This window comes from Panthera pardus, unplaced genomic scaffold (genome assembly GCF_024362965.1).
Source record: "Panthera pardus isolate Hobbes unplaced genomic scaffold, ASM2436296v1 HiC_scaffold_25, whole genome shotgun sequence".
In the NCBI taxonomy this organism is placed as follows: Eukaryota; Metazoa; Chordata; class Mammalia; order Carnivora; family Felidae; genus Panthera; species Panthera pardus.
In genome coordinates, this window is record NW_026526821.1 from 12326759 (window position 1) to 12352525 (window position 25767).

Below are 25767 nucleotides of genomic sequence, written 5' to 3' on the forward strand. Positions count from 1 at the left end.
CTCCCCTGTTCACACTCTTTCAAAATAAAGTTTTTTAAAAATGGGGGAGAGGGGGATTCTGGCTGAGTATCTGAACATCTGAGGGACTCTTCTTGGACACAAGAATGATTGTCCTTATTTTCCAAAGCGGGCCCTTAGTGGGGCATTAAGAAGGAGTCAGAGGAAGACTACTCCTAACTATATTAATGAGAACCATACGGTGTTCTGCACTGTGCGTGGGAGGCCTGAAGACCCTTGAAGTTCTGCCCCCGTTCCCTCTCCTGCCTCATGCATCTTCTCTTCACTTGCCCTACTCGAACCACGCTGGCCCAGCCTATTCCCACCTCAGGGCCTTTGCATTTGCTGTTCCCTCCGCCTAGAATGCTTTTCCCTCTGATGGTCACATGCGCAGCTCCTCCTTATTCGAGTCTCCGCTCAAATGTCACCTCCACCGAGACGCCCTACCTGACCACCTCAGGTAAAGTAAACACATCTCCTAGTCATTTCCCTTCCTACCAACCTGCTTAATTTTTTCGAAGCAGTTGGCATCACCCAGAATTATCCTGTTGATCTTTTATTGTTCACTGTGTATCCTTTCCCTTTATAAGATGGTCAGCTCCACACAAGCTAGGATTTCTGCCTGCTTTGTTCGCTGCTGTATCCGGAACCTCAGGTGGTACCTGGCACATCATTGAACGAATGGATGGATGGATGGATGGATGGATGGATGGACGGACCAATGAACAAGCGAGTTTAATCCTTATGAAAATCTGACCTTGTACATATTATTATTCCCTTTTTATAGATGAGGGAATGGAAGCTCAGAGAGGTGAAGTTTCTTGTGTAAACTTAATACAGCTGTGTAAGGGGCCCATGGGGAACATTGATTGTCCAGGGGCAGGACTTGAACCCAGACCTCACCAACTCCACCCTTTTCTTCAGTAGCCCTGCCAATGAATAGTAATAATAGCTTATTGTAACAGTGCCTGCATTAGAATGGTCTTACATTGAGCTCGCGTCTTTCTTCCAGTTTAAAACAAGTAAGCAGCAAACATTCCCTGGGCCCTTACTACATGCCAGGCACCACATGCATGCATCATCTCATTGAATCCTTAATGAAGTAGGAACTATGGTGATCTCCATTGCACAGATGAAGAAATTGAGGCTCAGAGAGGTTAAGTAACTTTCCCAAGGTTGCACAGCTGGAAAATTGGGAAGCTGGGATTAAAATGCAGGTCCAAGTTCTTAACCGATACATTCTAGTGCCTCCCTCCTGCTGGACTTAGTTTATTCATTCATTTTTCTATTCATTTATCATGCCTTCTTTCTGTGTTCGATAGATGAATGAAGACAGGGTTCACTGTAAAAGACAGGATGAAATTCAGAAATTCAGATTACAGAGTCTTCCTGGTAATTTTGACCCTTTTAGTTAACTTTTTGTCTGATCTGATGAGACCATCATTGTCTTTAACCTCTTGTTGTCAGTCCCCAATGGGCTCATACCAGGACGGGTATCAGTTTAGCTCTTATCTTGATGCTTACCTGGGCTCATGTCTCTAATACCTGCTCCAAGCTGTTGTTTCTTTACAAGGATCTTTGTAAGCCGTATGTCTTTGCCTGCAAGGACTAGTTTGCTTAAAAATGGAGAACAGAATCTGCACTCCAACTCAACTAGATGAATTAACCAGAATACGCTAGATTATGCTGCAGTGATGAAGAAACACACCATCTCATGACTTGACACATTGAAGTTTTGTTTCTCACTTGTGTGATTGCCACTAAGGACCCGGGAACCATGCAGCACAGCTCTCTTCCAAGTGGTGACTCAGGATCCGATAGCTGTCATCTTAACATGAGACCTCCATTCTTTTTTTTAATTTTAGAGCGTGCATGCACAGGCAGGGGAAAGGAATGGGGTGGGGGGGGGGAGAGGAGCAGAAGGGGGGGGCGAGATAGAGACAGAACAAGAGAGGGAATCTTAAGCAGGTTCCACACTCAGCATAGAGCCCAATGTGGGGCTCCATCCATGCCCCTGGAATCATGACCTGAGCCAAAATCAAGAGTCAGACACTCGACTAACTGAGCCATCCAGGTGCCCAAGACCTCCATTCTTGCTGAGGACAGGAAGACAACCACATTCACTCACGCTCAGCCCAGAAGCGACCTACATCATCTCTGCACACGGCCCATGGGCCACAGCCTGCCACACCTTCTGCACAGAGAAAACAGAGCCTTCCAACGTGCCCGGGAAGAAGACAAGAGCCAGACAGGAGTGAGTGCTAGAAGGTTCTTCCACCCCAGGCATATATACACTGCATTGCTGCAGTCAAAGATATGAGGGTTTCTTTGCCAACCCGCTGAGCCAAGGTCTCCCTCGCCTCCTTCAGGGCACTTCTGTTTCCCCTACTGCTGTCTCATGTACAGAGTGAACAGGATGCCAGAGTTGATACGTGGACTCAATGTCAGTAAAACTGGATTTCTTATTTTATTTCTTTTTTTTAAATTTTTTAATGTTTTATCTATTTTTGAGAGAGAGAGCGTGAGCAGGGGAGGGGCAGAGAGAGAGAGTGACACACAGACACACACACACACACACACACACACACACACACACACACACACAGAATCCGAAGCAGGCTCCAGGCTCTGAGCTGTCAGCACAGAGCCCGACGTGGGGCTTGAACTCGTTTACCGCAAGATCATGACCCGAGCTGAAGTCGAAAGCTCAACCGACTGAGCCACCCAGGCGCCCCCTTATTTTCTTTACATTGAAAAGTAGAAATGCCGGTATTTTCTCTCTTTTTTTAAATCTGCCTCTAATGTTATCATTTCTCATTAAATCTGTCCCAGTTGTTTTTATTATGAGAACACTCAGTGCGACATCTACCCTCTTGTTGGTGTGCTGGCAGGCGTCTAGGACTTCCTCACCAGGTGCCAGCCACTTCATCCTGCACCTCCCCAGGGCATCACGTTGCACACACCTGCATTGGAGGCCATCTCCTTAGCCTTCGTGAAGCATTCTATAGGTCTCAGAGCGCTTCCTTCCTCCCCATGAGGGAGGCAGGGTGTAGATCTCAGACCTCACTGTCAGGGGAGGGAATGACCTGTATCATTTCTGGTCACGGGCAAGTGTGACTTCTCCAGGCTATCCCTTCCCCTGCCTTGGCAAGAATGGAGGCCACAGATCGAGAGGACAGAGCCACCGGTTCCCCGAGTCACCGCTTGGAAAGGAGCTATGCTGGAGACCCAGCAGACTCTCAGTGGCTGTTCGGTGAGAAAGACCAGAGATGTGAAGACACTTGCCTCAGGATGCCCCGCCAGAATAGGTACGCATCCATTTAACCTCAGCGTGAGTCTCTAGTGAGACTAAGATACTACATGAAAGAAGCACCTGGTGGCTCAGTCAGTTATGTGTCCAACTGCGCTCAGGTCGTGATCTCACGGCTTGTGAGCACGTGAGCTCTCTCTGCTGTCAGCATGGAGCCCGCTTCTGATCCTCTGTTTCTCTCTCTCTCTCTCTCTCTCTCTCTCAAAACTAAACATTAAAAAAAATGCTACATGAGAAAGATCTCTTGTTACGCCACCCCACTGTCTCCTTCTAAATGTAAATTGGACATTAACCAGAAAATCTGGCTATTTTTGAGAATGAACACTCATGGAACCATCATTCTGACATTAGCCAGAGTGGTGTCCAATCCCAGCATCCAGACTAATGTATTTAGCTTCCCTTAACACCCCCAGCTGCCCCGGCCAGGCTCTCAAACATTACCCGCCCCGCTCCCCATCCTGCCAGATTCAGGGGGCAAGGGGACAGCTTTGTGGCTCAGCAGGACCCGTGGACACTATCCTTACCTAACATTTCCTGTTCTCTTCCTTTTTTATTCAATACACTGCTCTCTGCAGCATGGATGGACCGATACCATTCATCACTGTTGAGACTGACGGTCCCTTCCTCAGTTCCGCACGCCTTCAGCCGATACAGGGAATTGGCGATCCCTCAGGCAGGAAGGACACTGCTCTGATCACGCTTCTCACTATCACCCCCTTCCTCTGCAGGGACCAGAGTCAGGTCTCCACCGCCACCACCACCACCAGAGACATTGTCCTTAGATGGGCAGGAGGTTGTTACGTCACCAGCTCCCAGAATCCCTGCTTTGACAGGGCTCACGGGAGCTTAACTGACCGGTTAGGCGAAGGATGCCCAACCCAGAGAAGAGTCGGGTCACCTGGGGGAGATGGTTCAAGTGAGGACATGTTAAAAACTATAACCTGAACCCCAGGATTCTAGGGTAAGAAAGGTCCTCGTGTGTTAAAACAAAGAAGGGCTTTAGAGACTAGTACATACGGTATGAAACGCTGCCTCAGCCACTTCCCTCGTTGTCACTTTGGATGTTGTCTTTCCAAGCCTCAGTTTCCCCAATTATAAAACGGTGGCAAGGGCACAGCACAACCTGCAGGTGGGTTTTGGGATGGAATGCTTCTTCATTCCGTAAATACGTATCAGGAATCTATGGTGTGCTCTGCGGATTCAAGATTCAGAAAAATCAGACAAAACCCCTGCCCTTAAATGGTTTACATTCTATAGAGGTGGACATTATTGTAAAATTGCAACTTGGACAGCATTATGAATAGAAGGACATGTACTCAGAAAGCCTGTAATTAGGGATTTGATCTGATCAAATCAGGGTCAGGGTTGGCTTCCTGGAGGAGGTGATGCCTGCGCTAAGCAGGATGACTAGGAGCTGACCAGACAGAGCGGAGGTAAAAGCATTCCAGACAGAAGAAACAGCATGGGCAAAGGCCCTGTGGCAAGAAGGATCATGAGAACCGGGAGGGACCAAAGGAAGACCCATGCACCTGGAGTGAAAGAGCAAAGGGGGGCGTGGTACAAGATGAGGCTGGAGAGTTCAGCAGAGTATAGGCTAAGTGATTGTAACAGTGAGACCTCAAAATACAGTGGCCTAAACAAGATAGATACTATAAGGTAGACCAGGAGTTGGCAAACTTTTTCACTAAAGGGCCAGGCTAGGGCTGGGATTAGCTTCCGTCTCAGATCCAAGATAGTTGCTTCAACTCTGCCCATCACATCTGCCTCCCAGCCAGCAAGAAAGAGGAAACAAAGACAAGCTTCATTTCTGCTCGTGTTCCATTGGCCAGACTTAGTCACATGACCACACTGCACTGCAAGGGAAGCTGGGAAATGTAGTCTTCATTCTGGGTAGCTCGTGTCTAGCTAAAACTTTATTACAATGGAAGAAGGGAAGAACAGAGATTGAGGACATCTAGTGGTCTTTGCCACAGTGAGCCAGAGTGTCTTTGGGGAAACCAGGAAGATGTCTGTTTGCAGTGGTCCAGTGGGAGGTGATGGTGGCTTGGGGCAGGGTGGTGGCTCACAGGTAGAGGGAATGGAACAGACCCAAAGATGTTTGTGAGCCAGAATGGACACAACTTGGTGGGGGATTGGATATGGGGACAAGGGTGACCCCCTAGGTTCCTTTCTTGTGCAATTAGAGGCAAATCTTGTCTGGAAAGTTCTTCATATACAATAGCAAGTCATTAAGTGGTTACGATCTTCGATATTGTGTCAGTGGGTCTAGAACTGCAAGCCCAACCCGTACCGTGACCTGACAGATAACAAAAGGAGTCAAGGGGCCTCTAGGAAAACTGGGGAGCCCATGCCCTGTCTAAAGGGGCAGCTGCTCCTTAGCTCCTGGCAGTGGTTGCTGTCGGGAATGCAGGGTGAGTGTAGGTACATCTGATTTTCCAAGGGAATGTGAAAATCTAGATTTTTATGTGAAATCTTGCCATTTTGAAACTTAGGCAAATAAGTAAAAATAAATTTCTTATCCCAAGGCTTCTGGTTTATAATGCTTAGGATGCCCCCAGCCATGCCACTGTACCTTGCCTTTTCCACCTTTGTGACTCGGTTGCCCTCTGATGGCGAAGGCCGCTGTTGCTTGGCTCACCCCAAGGCCTCTGCCTTCCTCTTTTGTGGTCCAAGCACACGATCCCTGGATTCCCGTCCCTTTGTGCCCAGGAGCGCCACCGGCAGGCTTCTGATTCCAACTTCTTACCTATCCCCCACTGCCGGCCCCCACCAGCCGGGGAGGGGGGACAGACCATCAGCCTGCTCCCAATCCCTTTAATCGGATCTGCACCAGTGACCCTTCTAATTAAAACTCCCCGGCTGTAATCCCCCTTTAAAGCTGCGGAAGCGGAAGGGCCATAAAAGGAGCGAAAGGTTTGATGGTCCGGAAGCTGCCTCCTCCGGTGTCCTTGAAAACCTCTTCAGGACACCCACAGACCAGATCTACCTCTCACGTGTTGTGTGGCCCTGGAAAAGTCACTTCATTTTCTGGGCCTCCGTTTCATTCATCTGCTTGTTCATTCATTCGTCAACTATTTAGGGAGCACCTACGCTGTGCCAGGCACTGTTTCAGGAACCAAGGCCACAGCAGTGGAAGACAGACTCAGCCTGGGTCCTCAGGAGCTGACATTCTTTGCAGGGCACAGAGGAGAAAATTCCACCTCAGCAACATCAGTGCTATGTGGGGCTTTGGAGGATGGACACACCCAACCTAGACCTGGGGGTCAGAGCAGGCTCACTAGAGCAATGGCCCCTGAGTTGGGGCCTCATGGGGCAGTAGGAAGCAGCCAGGAGAAGTGGGGGAGGAAGAACACTGAAGGCAGAGGGAACAGCATGGTGAGAATATCAACGTATGAGAAACCATGGTGGTACAGCAGGATTCGGTATGGAATATGCAGTGGGAAATTCAGAAAAATCTGGAGACAGAGAAGAGAGGTAGTCGATATAAAAATCCAAATCTCTTTATCATTCTTCATCAGTTCCTCCTGCCTCTCCAACCTCATCTCCTCCAACTCTCCCTCCTACTCACTCAGTCCCACCTACACTGAGCTTCTTTCTATGGCTTGATCAGGCCAAACTCATTCCCACCTCAGGGCCTTTGCACATGCTATGCCTTCTGCCTGGCATGCTCAGATCTTTGAACGACGCACTGATCATCCTCAAGTCTAAGCAACCAGGATACCTCCCAAAATAGGTCTGCCCTGACTACCCAACCTCACGTGGACAGCCCTCCTTGCCTCTCCACTGATTCCCCCTGGTTTGTTTTTCTCAGTAACGTGTAGTACGTAACACTATCTGACATCATCTTGTTCTTTCTGGGCCTATGGGTTATTTTGTCCACTTCTCCCTAGTGGCTCCTTGAGGCCACAGAAAATGGTCTTTCTTATCCATGCTGCATCCCCAGCAACTAGCATAGCATTTGGTAAGTGCTCAGTAAACACATGCCAACTATATGCAGAGAATTAGAACATTATCCGAGAGCTTGGAGAGCCATTGCAGGGTTTACAGCAGGGCTATGGCTTGCTTGGAGTTTTGCTTCTCTCCTATGATCTATCAGTATGACTGTGAACATCAAAAGCAATCAATGGGATAGGGTGGCTCAGTGGAGCATCTGACTTTTTTTTTTTTTGAGAGAGAGAAGCTATAAGTTAGCAAGGGGCAAAGAGAGAGGGAGAGAGAGAGAAGCGGGGCTCACCCGATATGGGGCTTGAGCCCACCTGATGTGGGGCTCAAGCTCACCCAAAATGGGGCTCAGACTCACAAACTGTGAGATCATGACCTGAGCCAAAGTTAGATGCTTAACCGACTGAGCCACCCAGGTGCCCTGAGCATCCAACTCTTGATCTTAGCTCAGGTCTTGATCTCAGGGTTATGAGTTCGAGCCCCACATTGGGCTCCACACTGGATGTGAAGTCTACTTAAAAAAAACAAAAACAAAAACAGGGGTGCCCGGGTGGCTCAGTTGGTTAAGCGTCCAACTTCGGCTCGGGTCATGATCTCACGGTTTGTGAGTTCGAGCCCTGCATCGGGCTGTGTGCTGTCAGCTCAGAGCCTGGAACCTGCTTCGGATTCTGTGTCTCCCTCTCTCTCTCTCTGCCCCTCCCCCACTTGTGCTCTGTCTCTGAAAAATAAATAAATGTAAAAAAATTTTTAAAATAAAAAAGGCAATGGGATACTCCTTATGGAAAGCAAAAATTTTATAACTTTACCAAGGCTTATTTTACATATCATACGATTCCCCCACTTCTGGTGTGCAGCTCAGTGATTTTTTTTTTTTTTTTTTTTTTAGTGAATTTGCCAAGTTGTGCAGCCATCACCCTTACCTCAGTGTTACGACACTTTTATCACCCAGTGAGATCCCTCATGCCCATTGACTACGGTTAATCCATAGTCCCACCCTGGCAGCCACTAATTTGCTTTGTATCCCTGTAGATTTGCCTTCTCTGGACACTTTATTTAAATTGTTTTTAATGTTTATTTCTGAGAGAGAGAGCATGAGCAGGGGAGGGGCAGAGAGAGGGAGACACAGAGTCCGAAGCAGGCTCCAGGCTCCGAGCTGTCAGCACAGAGCCCGACGCGGGGCTCAAACTCACGGACCGTGAGACCATGACCTGAGCCGAAGTCGGACGCTTAACCGACTGAGCCACCCAGGTGCCCCTGGATAATTTATTTAAATGGAACCAATCAGTATGTGGCCTTTTGTGCCTAGCTTCTTTCACGTAGCATCATGTTGTCAAGGTTCATCTGCCTTGTAGCAGGAGTCAGCACCTCGTCCCTTTTTCTGGATAAATACTATTCCACTGTGTGGATAGACCACGGCTTATCCAGTCATCAGGTGATGGACATTGGGTTCACTCCACTTTTTAATTTACGGATAATGTTGCTACGAACATGCTTGTGCATGAAGAAGTTTCCGCATAAGAGCGCGCTTACCACAGTGAGCACCGAGTCATGTATTAACGTATCGAATCGTTGAATCGCTGTATCATACACTGAAACTAAGAGAACTGTTGTATGTTAGCTATACTGGAGTTAAAATTAGAAGAATTGTTTATGACGTTTGTTTTTTTAAAAAGGGTGGGGCAGCTTCCAAGCCCTGAACAGCTCTCAGCTTGCAGAGCCTCTGGTCACTATATGGATTTGACCCCAGTGGGCTGTGTGACCATGAAAGGGTCCCTTCCCTCTCTGCTTGAGTCTCCCCATCTTTCAGACAGGAGCCTGTGCCCTTTTATGCACAGATATTCTGTGCCTTGTTCACATTCCTGGAAGAGCAGGGGAATGTGTGCAGGAAATGATAAACAGTTTGTATTTATAGCTGCTGAGCCAAAGGTGGGCATCCCCGTGATCAGCCACCAGAGCCGACAATCAGGAGGAGGGCTTGGCTCCAGCACCCCCTGGGTCCCACCCTGAGGACTCCCGCTGCTGCTCTCTTCCCCCGAGAGAGCCCGAGCCTCCTCCCCCATTTTGGTGCAGACAGGTGGGTTCCAGGATCCAGAATCTCCTCACAGGGAGGGAATTTGAGGACTGCCTCCAAGTCCCTTGTCCCGGCTTTTGCCTTTGCTCCCCGGGTTCCTGGAGTCCTGCCCAAACCTGATTGGGCTCAGATCCCAGGCAAACAGGGCTGGGGATGCAGAGGCCCAGACAGAGTTTTGAGCAAAACCTGGGAGGGCTCTGGATGTTGGCCGGTCCCCCCATCCCTGGGGTCCATCCGGAGACTGGGTCAAAACTGTTTGGGTTTGAGAACAGAGCCCAAGCTTGTAGGATGTCTGCTACCTTAGCCAGGCACTGGGGTCCACAGACCTAAGCAACCAGTCCAGGGGCTGGGGGTGGGGGCGATGATAAACTACCCAGATAATAACTTAGTAACATAATGTGTATTAAGTGGCTGTTATGTGGTAAGTGCTCGATTGCTTTCATCTGCATTCTAGACAGAAGGAAATGGAGGTTCAGAGAGGGGCAATGATTTGTCCAAAGCCACACAGCTCGGGATGATAGTGGCAGGACTCAAAACCAGCTCATAAATAAGTGTAAGGCTGGGGATAATAGCAATAAAAGCTGAGCTAAGGGCCTTATGAATTCATTGAATTCTCATTGCAGCCTTGCCCTGGACACCTCCTCCCCCACCCCTCAGTCTTACAGATAAGGAAACTGAGGCACAGAAGGTTCAACACCCATTTGGAAGTTCCCCAGCCACTTCCTGACTGGGGAAGTGTGGCCCTGACTCTAAAGGCTTCAGTGGGTTCAGGAAAGAAAACTATCTCGTGGGCAGGGCCAGGAGAGGGTGCAGAGAAAGACCCTGCATGCTGCCTTCGGGGAAGGAGGCTTGAGGTGCTCTGACCTTCCCAACACAGCCCTGAGCAGCAGGCAGCCCTCCCCCAGGACCCAGGGAGGCCTCCGCCCCCTTTTCTTCTTTTCTAGGCATCCTGAGGCTGAGAGGAGGGACGGGGAGGGCCCATTCTCAGGTACAAAGGTGGTGCCCGCCTTAAAATAACAAGCCCTAAGGACTGTACATAATATGCCGGGTGCATAATTCATGCGTCTGTCAGCAGAACAGCAATTATGTGGGCCTTCCCTGGAGTTGTCTAGGGGTTAGAAACTGGCTCAGGCTTCCCTTTCCAGCCTCTGGGGGAAATGGGACCTCCCAGCTGTTAAAGGAACAGGCTCCCCAGGAATCGGGAATCAGCTCCTTTCCTGCAGGCTCCCTCCTGGCTGGGGGGTCAGTGCCCAGAACCGCAGCCTGCCAGGCTCGGCCCAAGACCCTGGCTGGCCGCCCCCACAAAGTCAGGCCCACCTGTGCTGGTACTCTACGTGCATAATCTCCTTGTCCCCCACTGTACAATTTAGAAGGGGCTGGCTACCAGTATTCCCCAGGGTTTCTCAACCTTGGTACTATCGACATTTCGAGCCAGGTGATTCTTCATTGTGAGGCTGTCCCGTGCAAAGTAGGATGTTCGGTAGCGTCCCTGGCCTCCGCTCACAGGCTGCCAGTATCGCATCTTCCTCCCCCAAGTTGCGACAACCAAAAATTTCTGTGGAATTTGCCAAATATCCCCTGGGGGGGGGGGGTCAAAATCATCCCCAGTCATGAATGACTAGAATATCCCTATTTTACGCACTTGAAAAGTGAGGCAGGCAAAGTTTCAATGCCAAGGCCACCCAGCTGGGCTCTACCTCTAGGACCCACACTCCTAACTCAGTGCAGGAGTTGCCAGAGTATGCTGCCCAAATGCTTTATTCCAATAAGCACATATTTATGTTAATGAATATTTAACATACCTTTCCCTGGCACCCAAACTCAGCATCTTTGCAAATGTCATTTCTCAGGACGAGACTAAAATAGAACAGAGAAGGTGAGCCGTGTTTGTGGTTGTTGTTGTTGTTTTACTACTGAGTAAAGAGTACAGGCAGCAAAAGGACACATACAGTAGGATGTCAGTCCTGAGCAAGACACAGTACCAATTTGTGAGGGCCATCTACCTCTGCATTAAACACTACAGATGGGGCACCTGCATGGCTTGGTTGCTGAAGCATCCGACTCTTGGTTTCGGCTCAGGTTGTGATCTCACGGTTCGTGGGTTTGAGCCCCACATCGGTTCTGCACTGTCACTGTGGAGCCTGCTTGGAATTCTCTTTCTACCTCTCCCTCTGCTCCTCCCCTGCTCGAGTTCTCTCTCTCTCTCTCTCTCTCTCAAACATAAACTTAAAAAAAAAAAACTCTACAGAAAAGACAAGGGAGGAGAAAAATTTCTGGTTACCCACAGGGTGGGGAAGGACCTGTGAGAAGTGTCAGCATTTCTGTTGTGTACCCTGTTTCTTTGCCTGGGTGGTGGGTTCGTGGGTGTTCTTTTGATTATGGTTCAGAAATATATATAAACTTGACCTACTTTTGTGTATCGGATATTTCTTTTTATAAAGTGATTACAGAATTTTACTTTTCCGGTGAGTGCAAATCAAGGTATTAACACTCAAAACTTTTGTTTAAAAGACACCGGGTACTTGGGGGGGACACCTGGCGTGGCTCGGTCGGTTAAGTGTCCGACTTCGGCTCAGGTCATGATCTCACAGTTCATGAGTTCGTGCCCCGCATGGGGTTGTCTGCTGTCAGCATAGAGCCTGCTTTGGATCCTCTGTCTCCTCTTTCTGCCCGTCCCATGCTCATACTCTCTCTCTCTCTCTCTCTCTCTCTCAAAGATTTAAAAAAAACAGTAAAAATAAATAAAATAAAAAATAAAAGACACAGAATACGTTGAACATGAGTACAGCAAAAAAAAACAAAAAACAAAAAAAAAAACCAAAAAACCAGGAAGTTGATAGAGCACCTGAGGTTGGAGAAACGCATAACACATCCTTTCGGCATCTGGGCTGGTGGAGAAAGGGCTTTCTTGCTGCTCATGGTGCCCCCAGTGCCTAGCAAAGTGCTTCGCATGTTGTACATGATCAATGAATAGTAGCCAGATGGACCACTGGATTCTGGTCCTGTTCCTTCCGCTTGTCACTCTGTGAACCTGGACTAGCCCCTGCCCTGGGCTGGGTGCTGGGAGTGCGAGGGGCGCAGAGACAAAGCTCTGAACCCATCCCTCGTCCCCCCGGAAGCTCGCAGATTCTGGGCAGTGATGAACACACGCGCCTCTGTAATGGGATGCGTTGTGAAAGCACGCAAGGGAAGGCGAAGTGGTGAGGGACCCCGAAGGACGGAGCGGCCAGTCCCACCAGGAATGACCTCTACAGAGAGGGGTCACGTGGGCTGGGTTTTTAAAGGTGGATCGGAGTTCACTGAACGGAGAAGAAGGGACACAGACATGTGGGATCGGCCAAAAATGGCGTGTGGCCAGAGAAGTGTGACGTTTGGGAACCCGTGGCAGGAGAGACCCCAAGAGAGGGGTCGAAGTAAAAACGTAGGCTTGACCACCCTGTGTTGTGCGTGAGGACTGATTGCAAAGGACGGAAAACTCTCACATGCATTTGCTCACAGGACACAACAGGACATTTGGGGACAGGGCAGGAAACAAAGGCCAGCTGAGCCACGCGGAGCCTGGGTGGTCTCAGCTGACGGCATGTTGTGGGGTGAGGGCTGAGAGGTCGCCCCCACGAAGATAGCGGGTGTTTATCAGACACTCACCATGTGCCGCTGGAAAATGTCCTAAGCACTTTGCACACGTTAACGCATTGACTTTTCATAGCAGCTCTCTGAAATAGACACTGTATTTGCCCTCCCATTTTGCAGATGAAGAAACTGAGGCTTAGGATAAACACCTGGCTCCAGGTAAGGAAGTGGCCGAGCTGGGATTTAAACCCAAAACAACCTGACACCAGAGTCCAAGCTCTTAAATTGCTGCTCCTCACGCTGTCTTTCAAACCTGCTGTGTCCTCACTGCTGACCCCTCGGGCTAGAACAGTTAGCTTGAAATCATTGCAGTCTCCGGGCTTTGGTTTTGAATGGATTCAAAAAAACAAAAATGGATTTGAATAAATGATCTTTTTAGCTCCAACAACCAGTCATTAAGTGACAAGTGAGATGTGACAGTGCCCTTGAACTGTTGAGGGGCACCCCGCAGAGTCAGGGTGTTAGGATGATCATCCTACTGGAGGTCGGTAACTAAATCCCGCTCTCTTCTCCTTGCAGATCCTTGCCATCATTTCCATCATGTTCATTGTCCTCTCCACCATTGCCCTGTCGCTCAACACGCTGCCCGAGCTGCAGAGCCTTGACGAGTTCGGCCAGACCACAGACAACCCCCAGCTGGCTCACGTGGAGGCCGTGTGCATCGCGTGGTTCACCATGGAGTACCTGCTGCGGTTCCTCTCCTCACCCAAGAAGTGGAAGTTCTTCAAGGGCCCACTCAACGCCATCGACTTGTTGGCCATCTTGCCCTACTATGTCACCATCTTCCTCACCGAATCCAACAAGAGTGTGCTGCAGTTCCAGAATGTCCGCCGCGTGGTCCAAATCTTCCGCATCATGCGTATCCTCCGCATCCTCAAGCTCGCACGGCACTCCACCGGCCTCCAGTCCTTGGGCTTCACCCTGCGAAGGAGCTACAATGAGCTGGGCTTGCTCATCCTTTTCCTCGCCATGGGCATCATGATCTTCTCCAGCCTCGTCTTCTTTGCTGAGAAGGACGAGGATGACACCAAGTTCAAAAGCATCCCAGCCTCTTTCTGGTGGGCCACCATCACCATGACGACGGTTGGGTATGGAGACATCTACCCCAAGACTCTCCTGGGGAAGATTGTCGGAGGACTCTGCTGCATTGCAGGTGTCCTGGTGATTGCTCTTCCCATCCCGATCATTGTCAATAACTTCTCTGAGTTCTACAAGGAGCAGAAGAGGCAGGAGAAAGCAATCAAGCGGAGAGAGGCTCTGGAGAGAGCCAAGAGGAATGGCAGCATTGTCTCCATGAACATGAAAGATGCTTTCGCCCGGAGCATCGAGATGATGGACATTGTGGTAGAGAAAAATGGAGAAAATATGAGTAAGAAGGACAAAGTACAAGATAATCACTTGTCTCCCAACAAATGGAAATGGACAAAGAGGACACTATCTGAAACTAGCTCAAGTAAGTCCTTTGAAACCAAGGAGCAGGGATCCCCTGAGAAGGCCAGATCATCTTCCAGTCCTCAGCACCTGAACGTCCAGCAGTTGGAAGACATGTACAATAAGATGGCCAAGACCCAATCTCAACCCATCCTCAATACCAAGGAGTCAACAACACAGAGCAAACCAAAGGAAGAACTTGAAATGGAGAGTATCCCCAGCCCTGTAGCCCCTCTGCCCACTCGTACAGAAGGGGTCATCGACATGCGAAGCATGTCGAGCATCGATAGCTTCATTAGCTGTGCCACAGACTTCCCCGAAGCCACCAGATTCTCCCACAGCCCTTTGGCCTCACTCCCCAGCAAGACTGGGGGTAGCATGGCCCCAGAGGTGGGCTGGCGGGGAGCTCTGGGTGCCAGTGGTGGGAGATTTGTGGAGGCCAACCCCACCCCTGATGCCAGCCAATGCTCTTCTTTCTTCATTGAGAGCCCCAAGAGTTCTATGAAGACGAATAACCCCCTGAAGCTACGAGCACTTAAAGTCAATTTCATGGAGGGTGACCCCAGTCCACTAGTCCCCGTTCTGGGGATGTACCATGACCCTCTTAGGAACCGGGGGGGTGCAGCTGCTGTCGCTGGGCTAGAGTGTGCCACACTCTTGGACAGGCCTGTACTGAGCCCAGAGTCCTCCATCTATACCACAGCAAGTGCTAGGACACCCCCCCGGTCGCCTGAGAAACACACAGCAATAGCATTCAACTTCGAAGCAGGTATCCACCAGTACATTGATGCGGACACAGACGATGAGGGGCAGGTTCTCTACAGTGTAGATTCCAGCCCTCCCAAGAGCGTGCATGTGAGCACCAGTCCCAAGTTCAGCGTCGGGACAAGATCAGAGAAGAACCACTTTGAAAGCTCCCCCTTACCCACGTCCCCTAAGTTCTTAAGGCAGAACTGTATTTACTCTACAGAAGCATTGACTGGAAAAGGCCCCAGTGGTCAGGAAAAGTGCAAACTCGAGAACCACATCTCCCCTGACGTCCGCGTGTTGCCAGGGGGAGGAGCCCACGGGAGCACACGGGATCAGAGCCTCTGAGCTACCCTACCTGCAGCAGAGACCTGTGGCAAGACCTAAGAGGCGTGCCGTTCAGCTTACCTGCCGCAGAGCTTTTCCACACGAACTCAGACAGACAGGCTCTGCAGAGCCCCCAGGCAGAAGAGAGACTCCAGAGGAGGCTCCCTAGGGCCTGGAGAGCCGTGACAGGTACAGCAGGATGAAGTGGGCCAAGCCACAGGCTATGGCGTCTCCTTGTGACAACTCTGCTGCCCTCTTTGGGAGATGACGTGGGCAGAACTCATAGCCACCACTACCACATGCTAGACCTCACCAAGCCCACCTAGTCCCCACTTTTCTGTCACGGCTCTCCATCGCAGCCTCAGGGGGCAACATCTCCATCCCTTGGGCTTCGGCTGGAGACGGACGCCGGACAACAAGTGGCCGGGTTGACCGATTTCGTTTTGGGCATTGCCCAGCCACCTCTAGGAACTCCTGTCCATCGCCTCCTGGATGGATCCCACTGTCAGAAGGCTGCAGAGGATGCTTGTATCGTGGGGAAATTTCTGCGCCATAAAGCACGGTCCCAGCGCAAAACCCTTCCTCAAATGTCGTCATCGACTTCAGTGTTCCGTAGTACCTGAGATTTAACTTTGAGATATCATCAGGGTGAGTTGCACCACTTGTTCCTGATTCTGATTGCCCCCTGGCAACGTGGGAAGGGTTCAGACGGCAGGCACTCAGCCAACAGTGTGAACTGTGAACATTGCTTTAGGGTTGTATAAGGAAAACCCTCTCTGTACATCACTAGCATAGCCTCAAAAGATATGGAAGTGTCAAATATGCAAAAGAAGTAGCTTATTCAAAGAGACTGTATGTTACCGAAGAACAGAATAAAATCTGATTTTTTTTTTTTACCTGCAAAAATGGAAAAAAAAAAAAAATCCCCAATTGAAATGCCCAGTTCAGACTTTTGAATACTTCCTGTGGCAGCAGGGAAAGCATCTACTATGATAGAAATTCTTTTTTGTTTCCTGTGGTATTCAAGTTAAAAAAAAAAAAAAGTTAAAATAAAAAGCACTTTATGTTTTTCAAAAATAGGTTCTACCAGGGACAGTGTCAACATCTTGCACTTTAAAACAAGCACTATTTCCCGTGGGCCACTTTTTGGGACTACAGTTGGGCTGTTAACTACATGCCTGTGTCGGGCCACGGTGGGTGATGTTGTGCGGGTATTGCTGTCTGCCACGTTGAAGTCTGTGGGCTCCTTCCCTGTCCCTCTGAAGCTTCCTGTTGGCCCCCTTGCGAGGAAGGGTACTTGAGCCCTGGAGCGGGGCCTCTCACAGAGTCCCGTGTGCAGGAGACACGCGCGTCTCGGAAGAATACAGTAGGTGGTGGGCACTGGGTGTTTACTCTGTTCTCTTTCTCGTCAACCAGCTGTTGGTATGTTTTCAGTGTCACTGTCTGTACTAAAACTCAGCCCTCCTTTCTGCAGCCATCAATGCAGCTAGTACGGACAAAAGCAATAAGTATTTGTGTGCGTTGTGAGTGGTTCCGGTGTATTTCTTGGTGTGGGTCTTCCTGTCCTAGTTCGACGACCTGGCGTTGGCCTGCCTGATTTGGGTCCAGGAAGGACGGTGGTGTTGGCCGTTCCTCAGTTCAGACACATTGGGTTGAGCCACCGGTTAGCATGATGCCCTGCTGTTGGCCCATCTGTCAGTCAAGAAGACGTATCTGCCTGTCTTTGGTACAGCGGACCGATGTCGTTCCCTGAATACAACGCGGATGGACGATGTCCCAAGTACAGGAGCGTAGATCTGCCGCCCACAACACGGTGACAGGCACACGTCTTCCTGATGGAACAAACACGGCGTGGGTCTCCTGTTCCTCCTACAATATGTCATTGGTCTGCCTGTGAGTGTGATGGCATGAGCCAGAGTCATTCTGCCTGCCCTCTGCACAATGGCATGCGGTTGGACCACCTGTCACAGGTGTCCACAGGAGTCATCCCACCGCCCTTAAAAACACCTGTGCTCTGCTGAATATGTACCCGGTTCATACTGCTTCTCAGTGTCTCCGGGGACTGTGGATCCTTCCAAGAGGGTGCAGTCCTGTTCTTTGCTGTGTTAACAAAGGCTACGATGCCGATGCCGAAGTATCTTGCCACTCTGAGGTATCTTCAGAGCATCCTCGCAGCCACCGCAAAGGGACTTAAGGGGCAGGGAAAGTGTGAGGTCATCCTGTGCTGGTAGCACCAGAGAGAGAGGAAGCAGCCACGCCCCCAAGCGCTTTGCCGGGCACACAGCGCGCGGGCTGGGGGCCTACTGAGGAGCGGCCGACGACAGTCCTCCCCGGCCCATCTCATCTCACCTGCCTCTTCTTTGTTTTCGTGACCATTTACGTCGGCCATCAGCACAAACGTGAAAATTCAGGGAAAACAAATGCTTTTTGATAAAAGTAAATAGTTGTGATTTCCGATTCCGATATTTTTAGAGCTGATGCTATCTGTAAAAATTAGTAACAATAGTAATATAGTCTATTTTACATATCAGGAAAGTGAACATGTTTAAATATAGCCATATACAGCGAGAAGGAACTTACCACCCCTTCTTCAAATCAAGGCATTTCATTTGTTGGTTGAAGCCGATGAGAAGTGTACAGATTGGATATGATTTTTTTTTTCTTTCTTTTTCTTTTTTTTTTTTAACTAATAACCAATTGGTGCAACTCTCCTTGTAACCAAAGGCCCTTTCTGCCTTGTGTGGTCACACAGGACCTGGCCCTTCCTTCCCTGTGTAGTTTGTCTGACCTTAAAGTAGCATTTTATGGAGTCACTTTTGAAGGACGAATTCAGAAGTATCATTAAGAACCTACCTTTTCAGGCTTACTAGCCAGAGTCCTATAGAGTTCTTATAGAAACAGAATAATTGAAACTCAGCATATACTATGCTTAGAAAGTATTGCATTATGTTTTGGTTTTTTTTTTTTTTCCTTTTACTTGTGTATGTATTGTGGGAATATAGCTTTTCCCCTGTGCCCAATTCAAAATAGAGTATTGTAAGTTTTCCCAGGCCCCATCTGCCAAAAAGGAGCATACCCCGATTTTTAATACGTGTACACCCTACCTGTACCTGTGTATATGCACTGGGAAATCTACCTAAGAGTCTCCACTGAGAAGCTGACCTTGACAGACAGGTCCTCACGGAAGAGAGGAAGGCATGGTCTGGAGGCAAATACCACTTTACCTTGGTGATCCATATCGCACCCATTCCTGAACCAACAAAAACGGGGGGGGGGGGGAGGAAAAAAACAAGTCAACCCAAAGAAACCAAGCTAGGGGCTCGCGCGGGTGGATGCCTGGTCCCTTTGGCGAACTCAGTGAAATTCGCCGAGAACCCAGCCGAACTTGGCTTCCAACTTCCGCCATTATCAGTAAGGGCTAGGGACCAGGCGGCTGTGTGTCCCGATCACGCAGGGGAGTCTGCGACCTGCAGAGAGAGGAGGGCCAGCTCTGGAGGAGTCGGTTTTTTCACCTTTTTTTTTTTTTTTTATCTTTGGGTAAAAAAAAAAAAAAGAAAAAAACAGGGCTTTGGTGCAGATTTCTCAGTGCCTTCTTTAGGAATTTTATCTTAAGCACACTTGACGGGGAAAGAAAGAAGAGGAGAGGACATTTGTTCCCGTGAAGGCCCTTTCTCTAAAAGCACTGGGGATCAAGAAGAAAGAAGAAGACAGAGAACGGCAAAATCCTGAGGAGACCACTTCCTTTCAACTCACCCGGCTTGACCCCCACCCCACCCCCCCCACCCCCCGCCCCCAAAGTGCTGGCGACCACAAACTTGGCCAAACTGATTCCCAGCTCTCCTCCACCGCCTCTTGGTGACTAGCTTCAGCCCTGCCCTCTCTCCTAGTAAGATCCCCTTTTCTGAGGAGAAAAAGAAACAGTATTCTCTTCTGTAAAACTCTGACGTATTCATGTTTGTAACTATCGTACGTTTCTGTCCTGCTCCAAGTCATGGCTGGAGTGTCTAGTCCATGGACAAGGGGAAACTCAAACTTCATCGCGGAGAAGGGTCACTGGAGCCAGGTCTCTCTCTCTCTCCCCGTCTCTCTCCTTCCCCCCCCCACCCTCGCTTCTTAGTTCTCTGCTAACTAGCCCCAAGTAACATAACCCCAGGCTTCAGCCTCCAGTTAGGTAACTTTGAATCCAATGAGAGCCAGGCAAACCGCCTCTGGGGCATGATCCTTTTTTGGGAAATGGCTCTTCCTGTGGCGAGAGGAAGAAGAGGTCACCTCCACCACCCCCAACTGGACAGTGGAGAACCTCCAGCCCTGAGTTACAGTTGCCCGTTTCTCACCACACACATGACCGCATCCAAATGCTTTTGCTCAGCCAGGGGGACCCAGACCAGCCTGGCTACGCCCAGAAATAAAAAAGTTACCTCTGCATTTTCTGTTGCTGTTTTTCTGGCTCTAGAAGTGTCTGACGCGGGTCTACATCGTAGGATATCCATGTGTCTCCGAGTAGCCTCTTGTTCTGTTCAGATAAAAAGTATATAGATACATAGGTGTTTTTAGCCAATTTGTAATAGGGCCGCTTCGTCTCATGGCTACTTTTGTAATCTAGAATAACGTCTTAGGAGTTTTATTGTTGGGTCATCACCATAGCTGATACTCTCTGGTCTTTTTCATTTCCTCCCATTGCCCCTTGGGCTTACTTTCTTTTCTTCCTTTTGATTCTGACTTTCTGGGGATAGGGAAAGACTTGGGGTTCTGACCTGCTCACGCAGGCGTTTCCTGACACTTGGCCTAGAGTCTGCGGACACTGTTACTTCCCTCGTTCTGTGTGTTTCTTCTGTTCTTAACAATCCTGGGCATGGATGCAGGAGTGAGACCAGGAGAAGCAGGGCCGTGGATGGCCCTCAAGATCGGGATAGAATGTGGGCTGGTTCAGCTCATTCTCCCCCACCCTGCTGGCACTTGGAAGAGACTGAATTTTCTCATCCCCAGAGATCTTGGAACCAAAAATCTCTTGCAAGCAAACTTCCTGCTGGGGTCCAGGATACACCTAAGCCCCTCTCAGCTGGCCTGTTGCAACACCCCTGCTCCCTTGTAACATCAGTTGGATCCGAAGGCCAGAGCATTTTCAGGTTCTTGCAAACCTCGGAGAACATGCTGGGGCCTCAGATCTCATCAACTTGTTACCAGGTCCTCATTTTAATCCATTTCCAACAGCCTCACCAAAAAGCAATAGACAAGCCTGCAGCCGAACCCTGAGAAGACGTGTCCCCCAGAATCTGCCAACGCATCTGTCCTCCCCTTCCCAGCTGCCTGGCTCCCTAGCACCAGAGACGTGTGGCAAGGGCAGTGGTGTTTCTCCAGTTCCCACCTATCCAGGCCCCGGGGAGTTTCTGGAGTGTCCTGATTAATCCCCCCCAAGCAGCTTCCAGCCTCGGGTGGGCAGAGGACATCTCAGGAAGCAGGATCTTCAGCAGAAAGTGATTCTCCACTCTTCAACTCCTACAGGAAATTGAAGAAAACCCAGATAATCTTCAGCTTCCATTCATTTAGGTGTTCATACCCCCACCTGCCTCACTGTTGGCTTCAGGACTCTGGCCTCTGGCCAGATCAGAGATTTGAGCCGTATCTGGACCCCCATGGCAGTGAACCATCCCTTTGGATAAACCCCAAGAGGAAACCAATTGAAGGACAAATGTGTTATTCTGGACTATGACCCTAATCGGAGTTTTGCTACCCCCAAAAGTTCCTGGTAATCTGGTTTGGACCAGAACCAAATAAAACAGACGAGATTTTTAAAAACTTTTGCACAAGAACAAAACAAAATTGTCTCCTAGTAGTTTGCTAGGTTTGATGCCCAGATAAGCAAACACTCTAGCCTGTGGCTGTTTTCATCTAGAGAGAGATTGTGTCATTTGGGCTTCCCTCCACTGCCCCTGGTTTTGTCTTAACCTGGAATTTCTCCTGAACTTCCCCAAATGCCAACCTGACGAAATGGATTTGGAAGGGGCTCTGGTGAATCCAGTGGTCCCTCATCTTTTTTTTCCCTCCGATTCTAACTCTCCATTCTTCTCTGCGGAGATTCCGAAAAGATCTTCTAAGGGCTGGCCAGGATGGGGAGGGAGGGGGGCCGTTCTCCTGAAGAAGACGTCATCTGCCTGCAGGATGGCTGCGAGCGAGCCTCTGAGTGAAGCCTCTCTCTTGAGTGAGAGGAACAAGGTGGTCAGTTTCAGCTCAAGTTAAGAAAGTGCTTCCCGCAGGTGGGGCTGCCTCACCATGGAAGTCGGTGCCGTGTTGGGGGATGAGCTGGTGAAAAGAGGCTATAGATCATGCACAAGATGGATGTTTCAGAGAGACCCTCAATTTGCATGGCAAGTGGACTGAACAACCAGGGCAATTCTCCTTCTCTCTGGGGTGTGTGTGTGTGTGTGTGTGTGTTTTGGACATCTAGGCACAGGCTCAAAGCCTTGAGGCAAAAGCAATACAGTTAGCAGGAATTCAAATTCTAGGATTTGGAGTTTTCTGCAGGGGTGCCAGGGAAGGAAGTGGCAGCAAGATACCCTGCTTCCCCTCTGCTTCCTATCTTGGGTAATTTTAATGACCCTGCTGGTCACTCATCCAACCTATCCCCAGTGCCCTAACAGGAGCCACACTGGCTGGGATGAGGCTTATGCTGCCCTCACCAGACCAGCCAAGGAACAGTCCCTCTCTGGCTGACCATGTCACGGTGCTGCTCTTCTGCCCAGACCCTGTGCCCTCATGGGCCTGAGGCTTTCTGTACAAGAGATGCAATGATCTTTTATCCATTAGCCAGCCGCCTAACTGCCTAGGCAACAGCAAATGGCACCATTCCAAAAGGGCTCCCCCCCCCCCAACGGCAAGTAAAACAGAAAATCCCATTTAAGATGTTTGAAAATCCCCACCCAATGAAGTAAATCCAGAAGGACCAAAAGAGAGAAGCAGATGTAATCCATTTTTACAGCAAAACTAGGCTTCAGCTGCCCGGTCGCCCACATCTCTAGCCCCTTCCCAAGTGGGTCTGGATACTGCATTCTCCAAGGAGACCATTTGACAGAAGAAGTTTTAAAGTACCCCCCCCCCACAACTGTGTCTGGTGAGTTTGGAGGAGGTGGGCCTTCCTCCTCAGGATGACCCCAAGTCCAGGCAGTGATAGGTGGTTTTATTATGAAGTGAGGCAGGACAATAGGTTTGCATGGATAGCCTGCATGGATAGCTACTTTCCTTCAAAACAAAGTGAAACAAAAACCCAGTTCCCAAGATCCCCCTTTGAGGCTCTGTCCTGCAGAAATAGCTCACGTTAATGGCTCCAAAGGCATGTCGGTTCTAGAAAACGAAGGGAGGCTCCCAATTCTGTTCCATTAAGATGCTCTCGAGGATCATATGTGGATCGTCCCATGCTTCTTGCCTCCTGAGCTAATCCAGGTTTGCACAACAAGGAAGGAAGCACAAGAGAAGATGCCCAAGAGATTCAGACTTCTCTGTGGCTTTGGATCATGGCCCCCTAAGGCTTCACTAGGGTTTCGGGCTCTGTCTTTGGTAGGCTTGACATCTAAGCTCCGGGTGCCTGATGGGTGGAGAAAAGGAAAATCAGCAGCTGCTGAGCTGGGGGCAAGTTGGTCTCTTTGCTCTCCAGACCTCCTGGCTTTGATCCAAAGGCAAGAGCTGGAAACACCATTTTCTGCACCAGGAACTCAGGGTTATCCCCCAGTGTATGCCCTTGGCACATAGTGCTCACCCAACCCGTGTTCCTTTGAGTGAATGAATGTGTAAATGATTGACTTCTGAATGAGCGAATGTGTGAGTGAATACAGGAGTTCATTAGTTAGCTAACTGGGAAGGAAAGAGAAATGGCGGGGCAGGGAGAGGGGGCTCTCATTAAAACCTGTAAGTTCCACCAATGCCATCTAGCCTTTGATTCAATTAGGGGCCAAGGTGATGTCCAAATTTGACACTTGTCTGCCCTCAGGGCCCTGGTCTTCTCAGAGCAACACTTCCAGGGGCCCCATGGGGCAGCCCCAGCCTCCTTCCTACTCTCCTATCCTGCATTTTCAGCCTCATGTTCTAGTTTAGCTCACAAAGAAGGGATTTCTCCTGGTCTGGGACTTGCTGGGGCAGGAATTTGGGAGCTGACATCTGGAAACTGGATTGCAATCCCTGAGCCATGGGAGTCCAGCTGGAAAAGAGGGCCAGCCTGCCCTCCAACTTTGAGAGCCAACGGGTTTTCCTATTTTCTGAGCCCCAGTGTCTCCCTTGGTAGCATGTGCCCCAATTCCATTAGCTAAGACCCTCTGTCTCGCCCAGGAACTATGGTGTGAGGTTGAGGCTTTTCTGCCAGCAAAGCCATTCTGATTACCCCACCCATGATGGGGGCCAAGCCAATCACATTAGCCATAAGTGACCAATGTCCTTAGCCGCTCTTCTCTCGGGGTCGCATTTGTGGGTCCTGTTCATCTCTGGTCAGTTGATGTCTCTAGTCCTTCCTGTAAAGGTGACAATGAGCATTGTGTGTGCGTGCTCAGGCACACACACACACACACACACACACACACACACACACACAAAGAAACCAAACAACAAAAAAACCCGTGTCTTTTTATGCATGTGATGGGATGAAATTGTGACCTCCAGCTGCTGTCCTGTCTTGTAAAATATGTCCAAATGTTTAAGAATTTCTAAGCAAATGGTCCTTTAATGAAGTATGCACAGTACAATAAAAAGGTATGGAGAAAACAAGCTTGGTGGAGTTTGTTTTATTTTCTGGAGGGCACAGGGAGATGGGGGGCGGGTGAAGATCTGCACAAGAGGCTGAATTGGGGGACGTGGAGGGGCAGCACTGATTGCCTTCACCTGAAAGAGGGTACGAAAATGTAACTGGCTTGTCACCCCAGTAGGCAAGCAGCGGTAACCCACCCCATGCTATGTTCATGGACCAAAGTCCAAATTCTGGTTATTTGGCTCTCGTGTCAGCTGTACCTGGGTATTCTCAGCCTTACTACCACTCTCTCATCAAAGTGTCTCATGGGGCCTTGGGGACACACACACACACACACACACACACACACACAACTTTTACAATCTGTCCCCTTCTCTGCTTCATTGTTCTCCATAACACCACCTCTGACACACTATATCTTATTTATGTATTTTGTTTATTGTTTACCTCCCTTCAATAGAACGTAAATCCCTCCCTCTGAGAGAACACAGATTCCAAAACTGGAAAGCAGAGAGAATAAAGACTAAAAAAACAAAACAGCAACAACAAAAACAAAACAGAACATCCAAGGACCACGTGTGTATCTGTGTGTTTTGCTTTTTTTTTCTTTTTTTGCCCCACACAAATAGTAACATACCATAAACTGTTCTGCATATTGCTTTTGTCATTTAATATATCTTGAAAATCATTCTGTATTTCTGTATTAGTGCACGAAGAGCTTCCTCATTCTCCTGGGAAGCCTGTGCTGTGTGCTGTTATGCACAGTAATGGCTAGTCTCCTACAGCTGACCATTAAGGTTGCTTCCAAACTTTTGTGATAACAAACAGTGCTAAAATGAATGGCCTGTCAGCGGTTCCTGTGGGCTCTGCCTCCAAAATAGATTTGGAATCTGTGCTCCTCGGCCCTGCACTGCCACAGCTCTGGGCCACACCGTCATTGTCTATTGCCTAATGATTACAGCAGCCTCCAGACCACATTCCCCAGTTCCACCCTCGATCCCTTTCAGGCTCTTCTCAGCACAGTGGCCAGAGGGATCCTGTCAAACTGTCAGTCTGATCATGTCACTTCGTCATCAAAATGTTCCAAAGGCTTCTCATCACATTTTGAATAAACTCCAAAGTCCTTGGCACTATCTGCAAGGCCTTACATCCCCTGGTCCCACCTGTCTCTTTGATTTCACTTCCCCCTGCTGTCCCCTGAGGGTGCTGGGCTCCATTGTCGCTGGTCTCCTCACTGTTCCTCAGACATGCCCAGTGTGGACTCACCCAGTGACGCTGTCCCTTTCCAGCCTCCCTCCCAGACTCCTCAATCCTCTTTGACCCCCTAGCTTATTACTCTTCCCTTCCCTCACTCCCCTTCAGGCACAGTGGCCACCATTCAATTTTCGAATACGCCAAGCACACTTCCACCCCAAGGCCTTTGCACTGGCTGTCCCCTCTACCTAGAACATCTTTTCCAAGCTAGCCACATCGTTCATTCCCTCACCAGCTTCAGGTTCACCTTCTCAGCATCGCCTTTATCTGAAAATCCTAGGTATAATGGCAACCTCCCCTCCCCCCCCGCACACACACATGCACCTGTCA

The 25767-nt window shown here is 49.5% G+C and overlaps 1 protein-coding gene across 1 annotated transcript in view; it reads left to right on the top strand.

Moving 5' to 3' along the window:
• The window catches only part of KCNB1 (potassium voltage-gated channel subfamily B member 1), a 92848-nt gene extending 76316 nt beyond the window's left edge, over positions 1–16532 (top strand). Inside the window, exon 3 of the mRNA XM_019458187.2 lies at positions 13470–16532. Coding sequence (XP_019313732.1) covers positions 13470–15476 — 2007 coding nt within the window. The 3' untranslated portion in view covers positions 15477–16532. The remainder of the gene's footprint in view (positions 1–13469) is intronic.
• The last annotated feature ends 9235 nt before the right edge of the window (positions 16533–25767 follow it).